Below are 19,632 nucleotides of genomic sequence, written 5' to 3' on the forward strand. Positions count from 1 at the left end.
AGAAAGAAAGAAAGAAAAAGAAAGAAAGAAAGAAAGAAAGGAAAGAAAGAAGAAAGGAAAGAAAGAAAGCAAGCTCGGGTTAGTTTTCTTGCCATCCTTGTTCAATGTGTAATAAAATCCAGAATTAAAATTTGACTGAAACTTCCATTTTGTGTGTGGTGAGAACATTTGACATCTAACACTTTTCAGTGTATAGCATCATGCTGTTAACTGTAGGTGTAATGTTGCACAGTGTCCCTAGAACTTACTGTCTTGTATACGTGAAACATTAGTACCCACTGAACAGCAACTCCCCATTTTTAGTCCCTTACAACTGCGATTCTTTTTTTGTGAGTTTGATTTTTTTGAGTACTTCGTGCAAGTGGAATCATGCAGTGTGTGCCCTTCTGTGATTGGCTTATTTTACTTAATATAACACCCTTGTGGTTCATCTACATTGTCACATATTGCAGAAATTTCTCCTTTTTCGTGACTGGATAATATTCTTTTATGGATACACACTGAGTTTCCATTATTCATTTGTTAATGGGTATTTAGTGTTTTCAGTTCTATTACTGAGGTCAATGTGAGAGGTGCTAATATCTCTGAGATATGGATATTTTAAACACTTAAAAACACATTTAATTGGTCTGCCATTAGACACCAAATGATTTTAAATACAATGCTACTTTTTTTCAGTGAGTGATACTAATTGTTTTTAATAGTAGTTCAGCATGGTCTCAATACCATACCACTTTGTTTTTTATCAACTCTCATTTCAAAGATAAAGACCTGTTTCAACCCATCTGTTTAAGTTGGTATTGATTTTTTAATAAACTTTTTTGGTCTTAAATAGAAAGGTTATTATCTTTTTAACGAAGAGTACTGGATAATGCTGTCAGATACACAAGTACGCATGCAATGAGCTATTGATTACTTGTGGCCAATTTGGCATGGAGATGTCTAGTGGTAAAACTGCAACGCCTTTATGATACACTGTGAGTGCTCTCCACTCTTCCCTCCACTCTGGCCTCTTTCTTCAAATACCAGCTCAGCCATCTCCATCCCCATCTGGTAGCCCTCATCCCCAAGTCATCTCTTCCACTTTGGATTCTAATAGCATTGTTTTGTTTTTGTTTTTTTTTCTTTGTAGTTATAAACTAAGACCTGAAACATAATTATTTGTATTTATTTTCCCTAATAAAATGTAAGTGGGGACAAAGTTAAACATTCAGATTAAACTCAACAGATAAAATATGGAATATCTACTTTGTCCAAAGTTCTGTGCTTTAAGATACACAGACATGATTCACCTGTGACTGTCTCTCACAGTCACCATGCTCTTTTCTCCTCTTACAACGGGGTGCCTGCCACTCTTTCTCAGTTTCTTTTTTATCTTCTGAGTAGGGGAGGTATATTGAGTCTGTTCCTGAACTCCCTTCTCTTCCAGTACACATTCTGTCTAGGCGATCTCATTTGTTCTCAGGCTTCTGAGCATCGTCTACGTGTCACTGAGTCTTACTTAGTTTTCTGTCTCCAGTCCAGATACTTTTCTGAACATCAAGCCCATGTGTCCCATTTGCCTATGAAGTCTCCCCAAATTTGGTCCCACTCTCTGGGAAAACAGTTCATCCACCCTGCTGCCAAGTCAGGTGCCTGAAAGGGATGACTGACATCTTTTCTCCCTCACCCAACACACTGAGTCTGTCACCATGTCCTGTGATTTCTGTCTCCCCTGTGCTCAGTTTGGGCTCTCTCTATAGCACCTACTCATACTCCAGCCCACAGAGCAGATATCACAGCTCCTACAGGCCCAACAGTCCAGTCACCAGAGTCACCACAGCAATTCTTTCATCACAAAGTAGATCATGCTCTAAAATCCTCCTTGATTCTCATTGCTGTTAGCATAAGGTAGAAATCTTCAGCATGGTTTCAACACTCTGTGTATCAGGCCTACTTCTGCAACTCAAGCTATTCCTCCCTCTGTAGCAACAGGAGTGTTCTTTAAAGTCCAGCAGAAGCATTCTTAGAGTCCTTCCCTCCTTTAGGATTTTGGCATTTGCCCTATTCTTTGAGACCCACCTTACCAAGTAAGTGTTCACTAACCCCCCACCCCCCAGCATCAGTCATTTCCTCAAATGGCCTCTATCCAATCCCTCACACTAACTTATATCCCACACCCCTATGTAGCTCAGCATAGCCTGGGCGTTTCCTTCACAGAACCTCTGGGATTGATCAAGTTTCACTTCACTGGGTGATTGTGTTTGTGCAGTATCTGGCTCTTCCATGGTTCTACAAGATCTTTGAGGGCAAGACGATCAAGAGATCAGGCCTGCTGTTCACACTGAGGCCAGACCTGGCCATAGTGGAGAGTCAATAAATACTTATGAAACGAGTAAAATAGAGAATAAAACTTCAAAAGTACAGTAAAATACTGTTCAACAGAGTTTAACGCTTAAAGCTATAACAATATATGGAAATAATAAGTTTCTCTTGCTCACATGAAGACCTTCATTACATTGTGACTAAACCAGGCATGTACTATTTGCTACTTTGCCAAATTTTCTTATTGTTATTAGCAAAGAATCTTAGGAACCAGGAAAAATATTTCTATCAGCCTGCTAACAAGTGTTTATTAAACACCTGTTGTTTGTTTGTTTGTTTGTTTGTTTGTTTGTTTGTTTGGGATGTCCATGATGTGATGCAGCTTACTTTCCCCAGGGCAGACAGTTGTTAAACCTATGCACAGAAAATTGCAGGTCTTGAAAAATATTTGAAGTAAATAAAAGAGAGTAGAGGCGTGTGGAGGGTGATTTGAGAAGTCCTAATGAAAAGGTGGCATTGAACCAACTGGCAGAGGCACATGGGAGGAGTCAACCATCAGAGGCCTAGGCAGAGCTTCAAGCAGTGGGACAGCACATGCAGGCAGGGCCACTGAGGCCAGTGTCACTGGGCGTGACTGAGAAACCAGAGACTGGCCAGCAGCTCTGGAGCCCCATGAATGAAGGAAAGAGCTCAAGCTTTTGGGGCTAGAGATCCCATGGCTGCAAAATCTGACTCTGCCTCCGTTTACCACAAAACTAAGACCAGGTTCATGTCCAGCTCATTACAAAGTTGCTAAGTAAGAAAGTGGCCATCAGTAGTAGTAACTGATAATTTAAACATAACTCATAAACTTCCCATAGAATGTATGTGACGGAGAAGCTAGGGAAGTGTGTACTACTTAAAATATTGGCTATGTGTGTCTACTTGCTTCCTAATTTGTTATATACTAAAATAGTGTGCTGTGTTATTATTTATGTTCATTATATTTATATGTTTATTGATTTATAAGCATTAATACATTAATTTCTCACAAAAGGTTAAAAAGCTAAAGCGAGAACTCTCACAGATGAAGCAGGAACTTCTCTATAAAGAACAAGGCTTTGAAACGTTGCAACAGTGAGTATAAAAATACTGAAATTGACTTTACAGTAATTCAAAGCTCTCTAACTAATAAAAAAAAAAAAAAAGATGTGCCAGTTACATAAGAGGGTACTCAAAGAAGCATATACAGTGAAAATCTTAAAGCTCTGTACCAAATTCCAAAATCAATTATCTAAGAAAACACTTGGGAAAAATCTATATACTTTGAAAAGGTTTGAGCTTTTTCTTAATCATTGAAGAAGAACTAAAGAAACCAAAGTGAAAATTTTAACTTTGTGTCCTGGACTGCTGCCAGCTTCTCAGACTGTGGTATACTTCTGCCTTGGTGCCTGGATCAGGTGGGCTGGCCTGGAGGGACTCTGAGCCTACAGCTACTCTGAGTCCTCACCCAGCTTCTGTCAGCCTCTCTGTCAGTCCCAGAAACCACCTGGAGCCCGGCCTGACCCATCCCAAGGGAACAAGAGCAAGTTAGGACTCTGCAGAGAAGCCTGCCATTCCCATTTCCTGCATTCCTTCTGTCCTTTGCATTTCAGTTCTGAGGGCCACTGGGGTACTTAAACTGGGCCAGATTAAGAGAAAATGTAGATAAGAAAAGGTAGCAAGTTCTGAAGTGCCCTGTGTCACCCCTGCTTTCTCTACTAATGGGACCCACCTTAACCAAATTGTGCCAAGCACTCCTAAGACATCATCTCACACAATTCTCTGTCCCTATAAATATTGAAAGAAGCCTGTGTTCATAGCCATGTGACCACATGGAGCATCAAAGGCACTGTCCTCTAAAGGCCGTCAGCTGTGTTTTATGTCCCTCCTGTATGGTACAGGGGTAGGTGCCGTCAGTTGTGGGGCAGTATTTCTAGGGATTTCCCTGATGGGTTTCATACAGGTTCTGGGTTCTTCCTGAAGTCTCCCTCAACAGGGTATTAAGAATGCCAGTCTGCTCTTAGGAGCCATCTCTCTATGGAAAGTGCCCAGTTCTGTTCCTATTGCCTGTGAAATCCTATTCTGCCTTCTGCTCTTAGGAAATCTAGGACCGTGCACTGCAGTGAGACATCACCCCATTAACACTGTGTATGTCACCAGCCACACACACACTGATTGTTCTGGGTGTCTTAGGATGCCCACTTAGTGCTCTTGACCAGCAGTCAGGTGCATGACTATACTCTCAGACATTTGTTGTCATGATTCAGCCTTCGTGCCTCATAGAAGCAGGGCACTGCTATTCTTCCAGATACTTCCATCCTAGTGCTTCTCAAACCTATTAGAATAACTGAGGAGCTCTTCAAAAAGTGCCTGCTTCAAGGCTCAAGCCAGGCATGTTTTATGGACTCTTAGGTGGGTCTCACAGCTACAGACCTAGAATGGCCTAGATATGTTATTTAGTAATTGTATATCAACATACAGCAGGGCTTTGTGGTAGGTGCAAGAAGAGAAAACCAACTGTGAAGAGTGCCTTGAAATATTCAGTTGTACGTTAGACATCCTAAGACACATGAAATTAAAACTCATATCACCACCCAAGATTAAAGGTTAGCTAAACTTGCTGTTTTCATTCTGTTGATGTAACAATGCTCTACTGTTTCAAATGATTTACTTGCAACCAATTTTTATGGGAATCTAAGGCATGTTTAAGAATCTGTCAATAACATTCCACAACAAAACAATAGACATTTGTGTAGAAATTCAGGCATTCTCTTGGAATGAACCACGAACAGAATGTATGATATCTAGCATCAGAGACCTCCCCTGATAATCTCTGGTATAGACAAAATAAAGCTGCTTTCCTTCAAACATTGCACCGTACTACTAAAATACTAAATGATAACTGGTGGAATACAGAGACCAGACTTTAAAAACCACACTGCTGATTCTATGAAAGGCTTTTATTCCTGGCTACATTCCAGGAAAAGATTTAACTATTTAATCCCATTCCAGACTTTTTTAACTTTTTAGTCCTTCACAGGATGGAAGATTGTATTAACTCTGGAGTTATAATGTAATTTAACCTTGAGCTTTCATTTTACTTGGTACAGTAGTTTTATGCTGGCTGAACAAATATCTTGTTCTCTAGGTCATTCATTTCAGTTTGTGCCTCAGACCTGACTGTAGCCTAACCAGAACTGGAGCTGTGTACAGGTGGATACCAAGTGCACGCATATGCTGCCTCCCCAAATGGGAAATGATAACAGCTTTAGTGAACCAAAAGCAGATGTGGACCCCGTGAATATTTGGTTCTGGGAGCACATATTTTCCAGAGAATGCATTCAAGTAAAACTCTCTTATAGAGTGAAAAAAAATTAGGGAGAAAAAGGATTCTTTTCAAATAAAGAATAAAAGCACAGCACTTCATTCTGAAAGCCAACAAAAGGTATCTGAGCTTGTAGCTCTATAACCAGTGTCACCAAAAAATAAGAACGGCAACAGTGTTCATATTTTGTTTTATTTTGCTTTATTTTATTTTATACTTGGGCAAAAAGAGGGAGAAAAATGTGACGAGAATAAAGGAAAAGCATGTAACTAAAAAGGAAAAAGCAACATCCGATGTAGGGCGGTTCGAGGGAGGCAGGAGGAAGGGAAGGGAAGGTGAAGGCTCCCTGGGAGCTGGGCAGTGGTGGCATGAGATGGCCGAGAAATTTTGTCAAAATTTAAAGCTCTTGGAAATTTAAATTAATAGTCTGACCTAGTTCTGCTTTTATTTTCAAATGACAAAGCATGCTTCTGAACTAAGGAACTTTATTTTTATTTTATGTGTATGAGTATATTGCCTGCATGTATGTAAGTGCACCTGTGTCATGCAATGCACAAGGAGGTCAGAAGAGGGTGTTGGGTCCACTGGAACTAAAATTGTGGCTGGTTATTAGCTGCCGTGTGGGTGCTGGGATTCGAACCCAGGTCTTCTGCAAGAGCAACCAGTGCTCTTAACCACTGAGCCATCTTTCCAGCCTGTGAGTTAAGGATGTTTTATCATTGCATTCTGAGAGCTTTACATAGGTTGAAAAATATTACTTTAACTTTGGAAATTCACTTTGACAGTTTCAGATAACCTTTGCTGCTAGAGTTTTCATGAAACCCCATAATTTGTTTCTGGCTTTTGTTTCCTTGTTCTTAATGTATAAAGTGGTATACTTGAAAATGTCAAAACATAATATTTGGAAGTAGCATTTCTTTTAGTTCGTAAACCTTTGCCTATATTAGGTTGGTGGATATACTACTTAGAGGAGCTGAAAATTGCATTCATAAAGTGGAATTAAGCAGTATTAACAATATGTTCCTGTTTACATCAGGTATTCTAGATTCGTGTAATCAATCATAGGAGCCCTAAGCCAGAGTCTGACATCTAGAATAGGCAGCCTACTGGCCTTTATGCAATTTAAGAGTTAAATCTGTCTAAGTTTGCTGGCCTCAGCTCTTTGTTTGGAAAGGGTGACTGGGAGCTCCAGGGACCCCTTTCTACCCTGAACACTGTGTGGGGGAGGAGGGAGTTTAATCCTGTGACTTTATTGGCTGTACTTCATTACCAAATGACCTTATAATCAAGTTTAGTTTATTTTATTAGGCTTTTAAAGGCTTAATTGCTTGTTCAGTAGCATAAAATATTTACTAAAATAGTACTTGGGGAAATATATTATCTACACACTGTACTTGTTTGAATTAACTTTGTTTGGCAAAGTGATTAGGATGGCATTGTATTTTTATTCAAATTACACCTTTCACAGTGAAAGTACATATTAATTATGTGGCTCAAAGTAGATCTGAGTCCATTTTCTCTGATTTAGTGTCTGCCATTTCTCTGGTGGGTCTGGTGATAAGTCCTAACCTGTGTCTGAGAATCTGTATAGAGCTGAGGGCTGATGGCACAAAGGCATAACAAGTAAAACCCAGTTCCATCCATAAGCAAGCCCAGGCGGTACCATGGCTGGGGAGAAACAGGGTGATCATGAACAGAAGGCTCAACAATTTCTATAAAAAGAAATAGGGGAAAAAAATGGTTGAGTTTTACAGCCAATGAATTGGGTCACAGAAAAACCATCTAGCCCACAGAGATAATGTTAAACTTAAGGACATTCGATAAGCACATCTGCTGGGATAACAAGTAAATTAACTCATTGAGGAGCTATTATTCAATACGTGCTGACAAATGAGAACATCTGCTCACCTGTCTTATTCCTAAATTTGGATTCCTTCAGCAAGACAAGATAAATAACTTTTATATATTTTAAAGAAATAAGAAACCACATAATCCAAATATCATGAGACTCACTAGTATAAATAATTATTTATCAAACATTTAACAAAGGCTCACCAAGCTGCCAGCACTGCACTGGGTGGCGTTCAGACATGATGGCTGTAAACTTAGATGGCTGCTTGCTGGCGCTTGTGCTGCAGCAGGCCCCCTCCTCTTCGTTTCTCAGGTGGAAATTAGCCAACATGTGCTGAGTGTGGTCAAAACTGGGTTCAGCCAGCAGCAGCATTAGCCAAAATGTGTTTGGGCCTGAAAGTGACTGGAAAGGGTCAAGATATGAGGCAGGGGTTGAGAGAAATCTTATCCCATGGCAACTAAAAGAGGAAGGAGGAGAAACAGCCAGTCTGAAAAGATGGCATCATTCTATCAGAGTAATGATCAGAGTAGTGAAGTAGAATCATCTGCCATCTAAGACACCCTGCAGAGCGAGCTCCAGTGCACTTACTCCACTGTCATTCTTTTTCACTTTTTCCCTCCTTTCAACAGAATTGATAAAAAGATGTCTGGAGGCCAGAGTGGGTATGAACTTAGTGAAGCCAAAGCCATCCTAACAGAGCTGAAATCTATCAGAAAAGCAATTAGCTCAGGAGAGAAAGAAAAACAAGATCTGATGCAGGTATGTTATGTACCATCCTTGTCTGTCTGCTGAGACCTCAGAAACTCTGGGCACAGAAGTTCTGCACCCCATTCATGCTGATTGACTCCATAGGAGTGTCCCAGACTCTGATGGAGAAAAGGTTGGTTTCCAATTCTGGTGCCCTTTATGAAAGCAGGACTTAGATGTCCTTTGAGACTGTAGGAGGTGGAACCTGGAACCCATATGAAGAAATTAGCATATTGGCACACCCAAAACTCACTGGAAACTTCAGGTGGGACTCAGATTATCAGGGTTCTCCATACCAGTGACCCACAGCCCAGAGCACATCAGAGTGTGCCCTCATCATTAGGTAATGGGCATGCCTGCTGGGGTGAGGGGTGCTGACCCAGCTAGGGCACAGCCACAGTTATTCAGGAAATTGCTAGTGGCAGCAGAACCTTTTGTTATTGCTGTTTCAGGACCAGCTTCATATGGAAGAAGAGCTGTTGAGTGATCAATATTCTGAGTATCTGTACTTGTCAGAGTCACATGTTTGTTTTGATTTTATGGATTTGTATTTTTGTTTGTCTGTTTTTGAGACAAGAGTCTCCCTGTAGCTCCAGCAGACCTGGAACTTACTATGTAAACCAGGCTGGCCTCGATCTTACAGAGATCCACCTGCCTCTGCCTCCCAAGTGCTAGGATTAAAGCCATGTGCCACCATGCCCAGCACATTTTTGTTTTTCAGGGTATCTCTCTTTTACATTTTCCCTTCTCTCTACCCCATAATTATCACAAACATGAAGAATTTTGGAGCTCTTCACCAAATTGAGTAAGAATTCAGTTTGTATCTTAGCAAAATGTTAGAGCTGACAATGATACTTGAACCTTTAATAAAATCTCTCCATTTAAATAAGATATTCAACTTCTGAGTGATTTCCCAAACATTAGTTGAACTATAGATAAATACTTTTTTTATCCATCTAAATCTGTATTTTGGGAAATTTTGAAATCACTTGTCTATCTGATGGAAAAGACAATAATGTGGTAACAGGAAATGTGTAAGTGTGACTTCTGGCGGACACTCTTCTGACTTCCTCGCTTAGTCCTGACTGAGTCAATGAAAAAGCAAATCTTTTACTTGAAACTGTGGGGCTGTTAAGTAGGACAGGGGTTCAGGCCCAGGTAGTCTTGCTATGCAAGTTTTAACTTATGTCTAACACATGCAAGACTTTACTAATACATACTCCATTTCTGTTCCACAATTGTCGTGCTGGTTAAATTAGTAATTTCTGAAAGGCACACGATGGTTCTGAAACTTGGAGCAAGTTTACACAAGAGCCTTGTATTTGGTTAAGATCACCTTTGATTCTTCTGTGAATTTTTCTCTTATGTATAGATCAGATTAAATTTCTTTCAGTTACTGAAGTACATAGAATAATTAATTAGTAGATTCTGAGGTCAACAATAGCGCTGGAAGGGCAAATGAACACTCACTTTTGATAACTCACTTTAGCAAACCAGCCATTCCTACTGTAGGCAATGCCATGCGGTCAACATATAGATGGGCTCAACTGAGGCCTAGGCCACCCTTTAACAACTTCTAGGCTTCAGTTTCCTGATCTATAGCATTAATGTCAAATGAATAACCCCTTGTGTCCTGCATAGATAAAAAGTTCTCTAATTACAGGTGTTTCTAAGTAGGAAGATGTCTTACTGCATCTAAAATGAAAGATGACATTATAAATATTGCATGGTTCTATAATTTCTAATATATAAGCTGAACAGTTCTATAGTGGGCTGTTCTCTCTTGCTATAACAAAATACCTGAAGCTGCCTACTTTAAGGCAAAAGACGCTTCTTTAGCTTACAGTTCAGGAGGCTGAAAGTCTAATCTTGTGTAGTCCCATTTTTCAGCCTCTAATAAGGTCCTGTTGTGGATATTGTCACAATGGCATGATTGAACCTGAAAGAGAGTACACAACAGAACAGAAAACCACAGCAAGTCAGAAATGAAACCTGCACTTTTTATAACAACCCATTTTCTTGGTAGCTAACCACGACTTTCCAGAACTACATTAATCTCTGCTAAGGGTGATACCTACACTTACCTATGTAGCTTGTACTGACCCCACCTCGTAAAGGTTCTGCAATCTCTGAACATTGTCACACTGAAAGTCTTGTATTACATGAACACAAGCAAACCATTGTAAAAATAATGGTGTTTTCCAAATTGCATGTGTTAGATACAAGGATAAGGACTGGAGAGATGACTCAGAGGTTAGGAGTGCTTACTGCTCTTCCAGAGGACCTGGCTCCCAGTACCTACATATGATGGCTTTCAACCACCTGTTTAACTCCAGCTCCAGGAGATTCAGTACCTTCTTCTGTCCTTTGTAGGCATTGCACATATCTTGCATACACACATACACATAAATAAATAAATAAATAAATAAATAAATAAATAAATAAATCGATAGATATTCACAGGAGAGTGCCAACTTGGAAAAAGTAAGGCAGCTTAATATGATCTCAAGTACTTCCAAAGTTATATGCACATACACAAAATTAAATTCTGCTCTTATTTTCTGAACAGTACAAATAAAGTAATTGTTTGTTTTCATTGAGATAGCTCTTTGCCTTTGTGTTTAACATTTCCTGACAGGAATGAGTCACCCTTTTACATGTTAAGCTTTATGAAATACTGTGTGTGTCTTCACAGAGTCTTGCTAAACTACAGGAGCGGTTTCATTTGGATCAGAACATTGGCAGCTCCGAGCCAGATTTGAGATCCAGTCCTGTGAATTCTCATCTCTCACTCTCCAGACAGACCCTTGATGCTGGGTCACAGACAAGTATTTCTGGAGATGTAAGTCATCTGGGTCTTTGGTCAACCCATTGCTGTTGTTGGTGGGCCTTGACAACTGTGGAGGGTCAGCAGGAACAGGAACTAAAGTGTGCGTTCGGTACCTCCTCAGATTACCTTCAAAAGTTGCAGCCTCATCTTTTCTGTCAAAGTGCCAATCATAGAAAGATTTGTTCATATAAATGGCTTTGTTCAAAATTTCTCAGGCCATATCTCTTTACAGATATATGAAAAGCTAGAAATATATGAATATTTAACTTTTCCTCATTAAATTTAGAGCTTTGTAAATTGGGATCATTTCAAATCATCATTAAGGCTAATGGGAAGAAGAAATATGTACTTTTAAAAACTAACAAGAAAATTTTATTTCTATAAATTTGAGGTTGATTAAAGTTTTGGTGACTTATAGCTGATATTTAATGTGGTTTAGATATTATTATTTCCATTCTTCCTTTTGGAATGGTATTGCGTGTATTTACTTTTTAGAACGTTCCTGATTATTTCTGTATTCTTAGACTTCTTGGATGCATGTGTCATGAAAATAAAACGGGTGGATATTGACAGTAGGGTTTACTGTTTGAAAATTAATTTCTGAGGTTATTTGGTTTTATTTTGTTTAGTTGTAAGTTAAACGATGGAAATTTTGGCTCATAAAGGCAAGGAAATCAGTTCCAGTTCATAAATTTTATTGACCTATACACCCTTCATAAACTCTTAGATACCAGACACATTTACCTGATATTTTTGTCTTGAATTTAATTTGTGGGGAAAGTGGTGCTAAAGTCTTTGCAAAACAGCCAAGTCTGAGTTGAAAGAAACGTGTGCCCTACTGTGACTGTGGGGTAAGTGCCGGCTTAGCTGGTGCTTTCCCATTTCAGAATCATTTTCTTGAGCTTTTCAATTACTTGCACTTCCTAGAAACCAAAGCAGTTTACTTCACTCATTAACAGATTTAATTGACTTTTTTTCCTTCTGTTTTTTACTAGATTGGGATGCGAAGCAGATCAAATTTAGCTGAAAAGGTCAGGCTGAGCCTCCATTATGAAGAAGCCAAAAGAAGGTGAGGGCAGGGGAGCCTTTGCTCGTGGCTGGGGGCTCCAACAGTGTTTGCTTTTCTAGAATTAATCTTCTGCACTGTGTTGACATCCCCTCCTACCCTCACCAATGCTACCTTCCGTGTGGTGTTTCATCCCAGAAGGGTTGCTTCCCTCTCTCCTCACTAACTCCACCCCACAAAGACGAAGGATAACAAGAATTTAATGAGAGCTATGGAATAAAAATTTCCCCTTCTTTTAAAAACTTATTTATTTATTCATTATTTTTATTTTTTGTGTCTTTTGCCTGCATGTAAGTGCACCCGTGCCTGCATTGCCCGTGGAGGCCAGAAGAGGGCATCAGAGCCCCTGGAATTGGAGTTACTGATAGTTCTTAGCTACCATGTGGGTGCTGAGAGCTGAACCCGGGACCTCTACAAGAGTAGCCAGTACCCTTAACCACTGAACCATCTCTCCAGCCCCCGATTTTCCCCTTCTCTTCTGGGAAAGCAGTATTGAGCTTATATAATACTTAAAGTGAGATGATTGGTTTCTCTGGTCAACATAATACAGTAGCCCAGGCCCAGGCCCAGGTCTAGATAGTTAAGAAATTACAGGGTGAATAACTGAGCGGCTCCTTTGCCTTGAAGGGAAGTCTTACTACTGTTGTCCTTGAAGGTACAAAGGTGCCTGTTCCAGTTGACTCAGGTCAGGAAGAGGATGAAGTATTTTTTTCCCTTCTTTACCTCATGAACTAAGCCCTACAGTTTTTACTTTCTTGACTCTGTTGGGGTGATGTACAAGAGACTGCATGGTCTTTATCTAGCAGGTAGATACTCAAATTGTTTCCATAGGATAATCACTCTACTGTGTCCAGGGAGAAGGTCATTCTGATAGGCTTCATTATTTTTCTCAGAGGTTTTCAGGCTTTAACAAAGTGAAATGAATATTAATATTTGCCTCTATGTTAGTCAGTGTTTCAAATATTACTTGGTTCTTCAATTTACTGAAAAGAAACCTAAGCTTCATTCCACAAATGATTAACCACATAACCTTGAACATTATGATCAACACTTAGCTCAGCTAATTTTAATATCTCTAAATTTTCCGCCCTAGATTTTAAATGTCTTGAAGGTAGGAAAATTTTTATATTTTATTATCTCCTTCCCAGGGCCTGGACTAGGACCTTGTTTTCAGTAAGTATTGAGGGCTGATCTTTGGTGTGGAGGCCCAGTGATATGTAAGCTGCTCCAGGGTGGTACATGTGGTCGTCTCGCTGTAAGCAGGCCAACCCTTCAACAGCCAGAACTTCTTGGCCGGCCACAGACAAAGCCCAAGATTTATGTCCAGTTCTCTGAAGGCGAATGGGTATAACTCAGAATTGAGGAGTTCCAGACCTGAAACCCATTTTCTTACGGACCTGACGACCTTCCTTCCTGTCATCTTGAACTTTTGCTCTACTGTGACTACCTATAGTTGGTTACATCCTGAACTTATGTAACACTTCTCTTCCTGGGTGCTCATGCAGTTTCCTCAACAGTCTCCCCACTGATCTGTGCTCCCTTTCTAAAATAAAATCCAGTGCCTACCTAATCTTGTGCACTCAATAATACACAGGCACTTTCTTTCCTGTATTCTGCTGTTGCTCTTATATCAGTTGGCCACTTCAGTCTCAAGACTCAGGCCATTTTGCTTCTTTGCCATTTGACTGCATTGCTGTGCTATTAGTATTTTGCTCTGAAGTTATTAGCGATGCTGACAAGAAGGTAACTCTCTAGGGTTTTAGCATATGTTGAAAATGCATTTTCCTCCTCAATTCTGAGCAAGTAGAGGTGGGTTATGTTTCTCTGAAACCTGTTTTCTCTTCCGACTTTTGTTTTATGTGCTTAATGAAGCCAATAATATCATGCTTACTTAGCAATTTGATGATTAATTTTCCAGTACGTTGAGACAGTTGTTTATGGGTTTGTGGTTAGAGCTGAAGAATAGCTGATGTTACATCTATCGTGAGTGCAGACAGTGGGGTGGAAATCAGAAGTGCCTGCGTATGTAGTACAATCTAAGGCAGCAGTTTTGTTTTTAACCAAAGTAAGAAACTTGTAGCACAGGGATATAGACCTACTTTGCATCATTGTTCTAGATTGCGTTTTCATTTCCCATTTTTCTATCTGTTTTTCCATATTTCAATGTGTACTGTAACAATGACCCAAGTAATCGTCCATTGCTTTTTATAGAAATGTAGATTTCTTATGTCATTATCAGTTGCATACATAGTTTACCTGCATCTTCTGCTTTATGGGCTAAAGAGCCATCTGCTGTTTGCCTTGTGGAGAGTCCTGATTATCTCCACAGCACCACAGAGCGAGTCCTTTCATTCGGGAGGTTCAGGACATCTGTGCTGACCTGGGAGTTGTGCTAACATGTCCATCTATCACGGACCTCTAGCCATAGAAAATCCAAGGTCAGGCAAAATCATGAAAGTAGAAGCTTTGCATTTGGTGCTTTTTCCTCTTTCTTACCCCACACTTTTTTTCCTTGAACCAGCACCTATTATCACTGTGTAATGCCATACCAGCTGCCTGTGCTGGTTAAGGTCCACTGTGCCTGCTCCTGTATGGCCCAATAACCAGATACAGAGGAGTATATGTCAGAAACAATAGCATAGCAGGTCTTAGTACAGAGTTCCTCAATAAATGGTGTGTATCACTCAAGGCCCTGATGGAAAGGAGACTCCCACTGTGAGCCTTAAGGAGAGTGTGGGTGGGAGGAGGCCAGGCTCTGCCCATTGTCCTTGGTGATGTGATACCTTAATATGAGTGACGAAGCCTCAGCTCTTCTTCCTTCTCTGGTTTGCTAATATCCCAGTTTCTATCCAGCCTGCCCTGGGAATTACCATTTAGCTGGAGAATGGCATCTTTACCCAGAGGAATCTAATCTACAATAATGGCATTTGGGAGCGCCTTGTTTTGTTACGAGGTACCTTCCAGGTGCCCCTCCTATCACCCCATGCTCATTAGCAATGCCTGCCCATAGCATTCTGCTTTAGACACTTCTGTGTACTTGACTTGAAACATGGGGTTGCTGCTTGCTCTCTGGGAGATAGCACCCAGTCCCACCCAGACTTATCCTTTGCTTGCACTCAACTTTCTAAGGAATTTAAATACATGCTTACATTTTCTATGTCTTTTAGCATGGCTAATTTGAAAATTGAGCTGTCGAAGTTGGACAGTGAGGCCTGGCCTGGGGCACTTGACATCGAGAAGGAGAAATTGATGCTAATTAATGAAAAAGAAGAACTTTTGAAAGAGTTGCAGTTTGTCACTCCACAAAAACGCACACAAGATGAGTTGGAACACTTGGAAGCCGAGCGGCAGCGGCTAGAGGAGGAGCTGATGTCTGTGAGGGGCTCACCGAGCAGGGCTCTGGCTGAGAGGTTTGTGCCCTTCTTGGAACAGGGCGACTTAAACCTGTAGTTATGTCTTAGCTGGTAACATTTCCTGGTTTGAAAATCTCAGCTGCTTCTGCTGTTAGTGGATTCAGAAACAACACCAAAGAACTTTCTGTAGACCAATAAGGAATCCCAGTATCGGTTCCTCTGTGTCAGGAATGTGAAAGTGTTGGTGACAGATGTCAAATAACTAAGGAATGTTGACATAAATCAGGAATGCAGTACATCATTGACCAAGTCTGATAACAGTATCTATACACGACTGCACTCTGGTAAGAAAGATTATCTAGACCGTTAGAGCTACAGAGGCTTCCTATTCTGGGTTTTATTACAACAATTTAAATGTTTACTGCTTTTAATTTCTTGAGGAAAAGAGAAGACAACTGCTCCTTTTGATATCTTAATGGGTCACAAAATGTTCCCTGCTTTTGGTCTGTCAGTTCAAACCCTCTTCTGAAGCAAAGGGAAATAATTCTGAACAATTTTCTGATCTTCCTAAGGTGGGAGTTATTTATTCTGAAAAAATGTCCAGTTCTATGAGCAGGTCAGCAGGAATGTTCAGAGCAAGAGTGTATCATCTAGACAACAATACACCTGCATCAGACTTGGGTGCCCAGGTTTTACTGGCTGCCGTAGTGGGATGCTTGTCTGGAAATAAGCTGTAGCCCTTCAGAACCACATCCTCAGTGCCCGCCCCATGACAACCTGCACGAATCCACGTGGTGTCTCACGTGGCCTAGAAATAAGTCCAAATGTGCAGCCAGAATCCAGTTTCTTTTCTTTTTTTACTCTTGGCCTCCTGCCTCCTAATCCCTGTTTCTCAATAATTGTTTAGGTTTTTAAATGTCGAAATATTTTTCAAGTGTGGGAGTAGTGGGATGAGGAGGGGGAAAACCCTCTGACATGTACACTCTGGAGAGTGACTTTTGTTACTTAACATGTTGATCAAGATTCCTAGCCTTAAGGAGCACAAGCAAGCATCCTGAGGAAGGCCTCTGTGGGCTGCTCGAACTCTACCGCACTCTCCTCGTTGTCCCACTTCCACTTCTTTTCTCCCAGATTTCTCTGGTGCTGACAGAAAGGGTTAGGATAAGGTGTGTGAAAGACTAGCTAAGTGAAGACCCATCTGACAAACACCAACGGGCACAAAAAGTACGGGTGAAAAGGCAAGGCCTGCCTACGTTTTTATAATTCAAATATCCAGCATAGATTAGCAGCTGTCATCAGTGAATAGAATAAAATGAGCAGCTTTTGTGAAAAACACCAGTGCTATTTTGTATTGCATAATACTTAATAAATATTATATATAGTAATTCCTTGCTATCCACGGGGGATCAGTTCCAGGATCCCTCCCCCATGTTGAAATCGATAAGCCCCTTGCATAAATTGCATAGTATCAGTATATAACACTCACGTATCCTCTCATACACTTTGAACAGTGTCTGGATGATTTAGAATACCTAATGTGTAAATGCTATGGAAATAGTAGCAACACTGTATTGTTTAGGGAGCAAGGATAAGAAAAAAAAAAGTCTGTATGTGATCAGTACAAATTCAGAGGTTTTCATGAGCATCTGGATTAGTTGAATCCTGGGATATGGAACTGGGACCTGGAGAGTCCACTGTACCCACCCTCATCTGACATTCCAAGTCTGACTTGATGTTCTATTTTGTAGCAGATGAACCTGGGAACACCTTCTAAGCTACCTTTAGCTTTTTACTATGAAAGAGAAAACACGTATTTATCTTAATCAGCATTTACAGGTGGGGTGTATTGCTTGTCTTTTTTTAATTATGGATGCTTTGTTCCTAAGTGAATTTTGTACTTTTGTTTACATACACGTAGTAACTGTCAGACTTTCAGTAGCAGGTTCAAACTCACCAGGTCAGAAGCTATGTAATATTTGTATAAAATAATGATTATATAATGAGTTCCAGTCATGGGAATTGTGTCATATGGGGAATAACCAGTGTGGATAGCTGACTAACTTATGCCTGCATGTCTGTTCCCATGGTTTGAATATTAGCAGGAAGGGAAGTGCATATTAATATATATACATACATACATACATATATAGAGAGAGAGAGGGAGGGAGATACATATATATATAGTATATGTAATATGCTGATTGTCTATGTCCTTTTGAAGTCAAGGTACTTGGCATACCAAATAAGTGCATACAAATTTATTTTCTAGTGTCTATGGTCAAGGGCAGATCCCATCCTGACAAGGGCAAGGTGGAGTGACACTTTCCTGCTTGATTAGTATAGCTCCCCCATTGGTTGTTCAGGGTTCAGTGGTTCACATGTCTTAAAGAGCAGAGCCCGCTGCTACAGTGAGCACCCAGTCCTCTGTTCCCCAAGTAGACACAGCATGGTAGGGCCTGACTCTGGTGGTTATCCCTTTGCTTTATTTGCCTTCATACTCTGTCTCTTTTTCCTATTCTTTACCCTTTATCATTTCTTTCTATTATATGTATTTATTTCTGCTCTGCTAGTTGCTGCCATTCAGCTGAAACTGGGTCCTTGGAAAGTAAGAGACTAGCTCTCTAAGCCATATATCTCCCTAGTGCTAAGGCATGTGGTAGCCAGGAAACTTTTGGAAGGGGAACTCATTTACTTTCACCACAGAGTGCCCTGTGCTCCCCCAAGCCCAGACCCTCAATTTCTTCTGGAAACCTTCACAGCCACCAAAGAACGCTATTTCCTGCGTTGTTTTAAACCTTCTAATTTTCCATTCATATTGTGGGTTCCTCATTATTTCCAGCGTATCCGCAAACTGGTCTCTGAAGATGCTAAACTCATGTGAATTTTCAGCTGACCTGCATAGCCTCTTGGTCCTGAGCCCTGTGACTGCCTCCACTGTAGAGCATTAGCACTGAGCCCCACAGCAGTGGCTGAGATCGCCATCTAGTGGCAGTAAAGCCCATTTGCACAAGCTGGAGATGATCACTGTGAGAGATCAGCAGGTCAGAAGAGAAATTGCTCTCAAATGAAGGAAGTCATGCTGTGTGGGTCTTTCTGTGGCCCTTTCATATTTTCTCCTACAGTTATTGACATCTCTTAAACTGTGCTTTTCTGTGGCAAACAAGATCTTCAGATTGCTTCTCACAAATTCAAGGGGGTTTGCCTTGAAATTACCAATGGGTATTTGAATGTTTTTGCTAAGACGTCTGGAAATTATTTCAAACAAATGGGCAGGTGCATTAGTGTCATGATTTCTTAATGGAAAAAGAACTTTTTCTGGTGTAGGTGGCATGAAAGCTTCCCCAGGTGCAAAGTTATGAGTTCAGGAGAGGCCACCAGCACCTCTCACACTTAGGGTGCTGAGGTGGTGACAGGCGGGGATGAGGACCCCACCCTTTACCAGGGGCATCCAGAAGGGCAGTGTGGAGAAGTAGGACAGTGGGAGTCTTTTAGGGACCAGGGAGAAAAGCCCCTTTCTCACTGAGACTTGAAGAACATGGCTAGAGAAGAGCTGAGGAGCTCTGCGCCTTTTGAAAGGCCTGTGTTCCCAAATCTCCTGCAAGTGGAGGAGGTCATCACCCAAGAAGACATCTGGAGTGCAAGGAAGCTCTCCCGCTGCCCTTTCCTGGCAAGACTTGGAGACCACATAAGGGCAGAGACGGCTGCCCCTCTAGAAGGTTTCTGTAGCTGTCCTTGGTACCTTCATCATACTTCTGGTAACACCAGCAAGAAGCTGGGCAGACACAGAAGAAAAGCTAACGCCTGCCTTCTAGATCCTTCACATCATTGGGGGAACATATGAACAGGAACACAAAGCTGGTGGCTCTATCAGTAAAGTATCTGTGCGCAAGCATGAGTTTGAATCTGTAGCACCCATGTAGAAAAACAAACAAAAAACAAGTGTGTCGTGAGTATTCGTAACTTAACACAGGGGAGGCAGAGACAGGCAAACCCTGGGGGCTCACTGGCCAGCCAGTCTAGCCAATCCATGTTCAATGAGAGCCACTGTCTCAAAAGATAAGGTGGAGAGTGACCCACAAAGACACCCGATATCAGCCTCTGGTACACACACACACACACACACACACACACACA

At 40.9% G+C, this 19,632-nt stretch overlaps 1 protein-coding gene across 1 annotated transcript in view; it reads left to right on the top strand.

The window, feature by feature from the left end:
* Nucleotides 1–19,632, top strand: part of Wwc2 (WW and C2 domain containing 2) — a 208,002-nt gene that overhangs the window by 116,301 nt on the left and 72,069 nt on the right. Inside the window, exons 5-9 of the mRNA XM_008853555.3 lie at nucleotides 3,341–3,420; nucleotides 8,132–8,261; nucleotides 10,945–11,091; nucleotides 12,075–12,148; nucleotides 15,313–15,555. Of these exons, the coding sequence (XP_008851777.1) occupies nucleotides 3,341–3,420; nucleotides 8,132–8,261; nucleotides 10,945–11,091; nucleotides 12,075–12,148; nucleotides 15,313–15,555 (674 nt within the window). The remainder of the gene's footprint in view (nucleotides 1–3,340; nucleotides 3,421–8,131; nucleotides 8,262–10,944; nucleotides 11,092–12,074; nucleotides 12,149–15,312; nucleotides 15,556–19,632) is intronic.

The sequence above is a fragment of the Nannospalax galili genome, unplaced genomic scaffold (assembly GCF_000622305.1).
Source record: "Nannospalax galili isolate Female #2095 unplaced genomic scaffold, S.galili_v1.0 scaffold46, whole genome shotgun sequence".
Lineage (NCBI taxonomy): Eukaryota > Metazoa > Chordata > Mammalia > Rodentia > Spalacidae > Nannospalax > Nannospalax galili.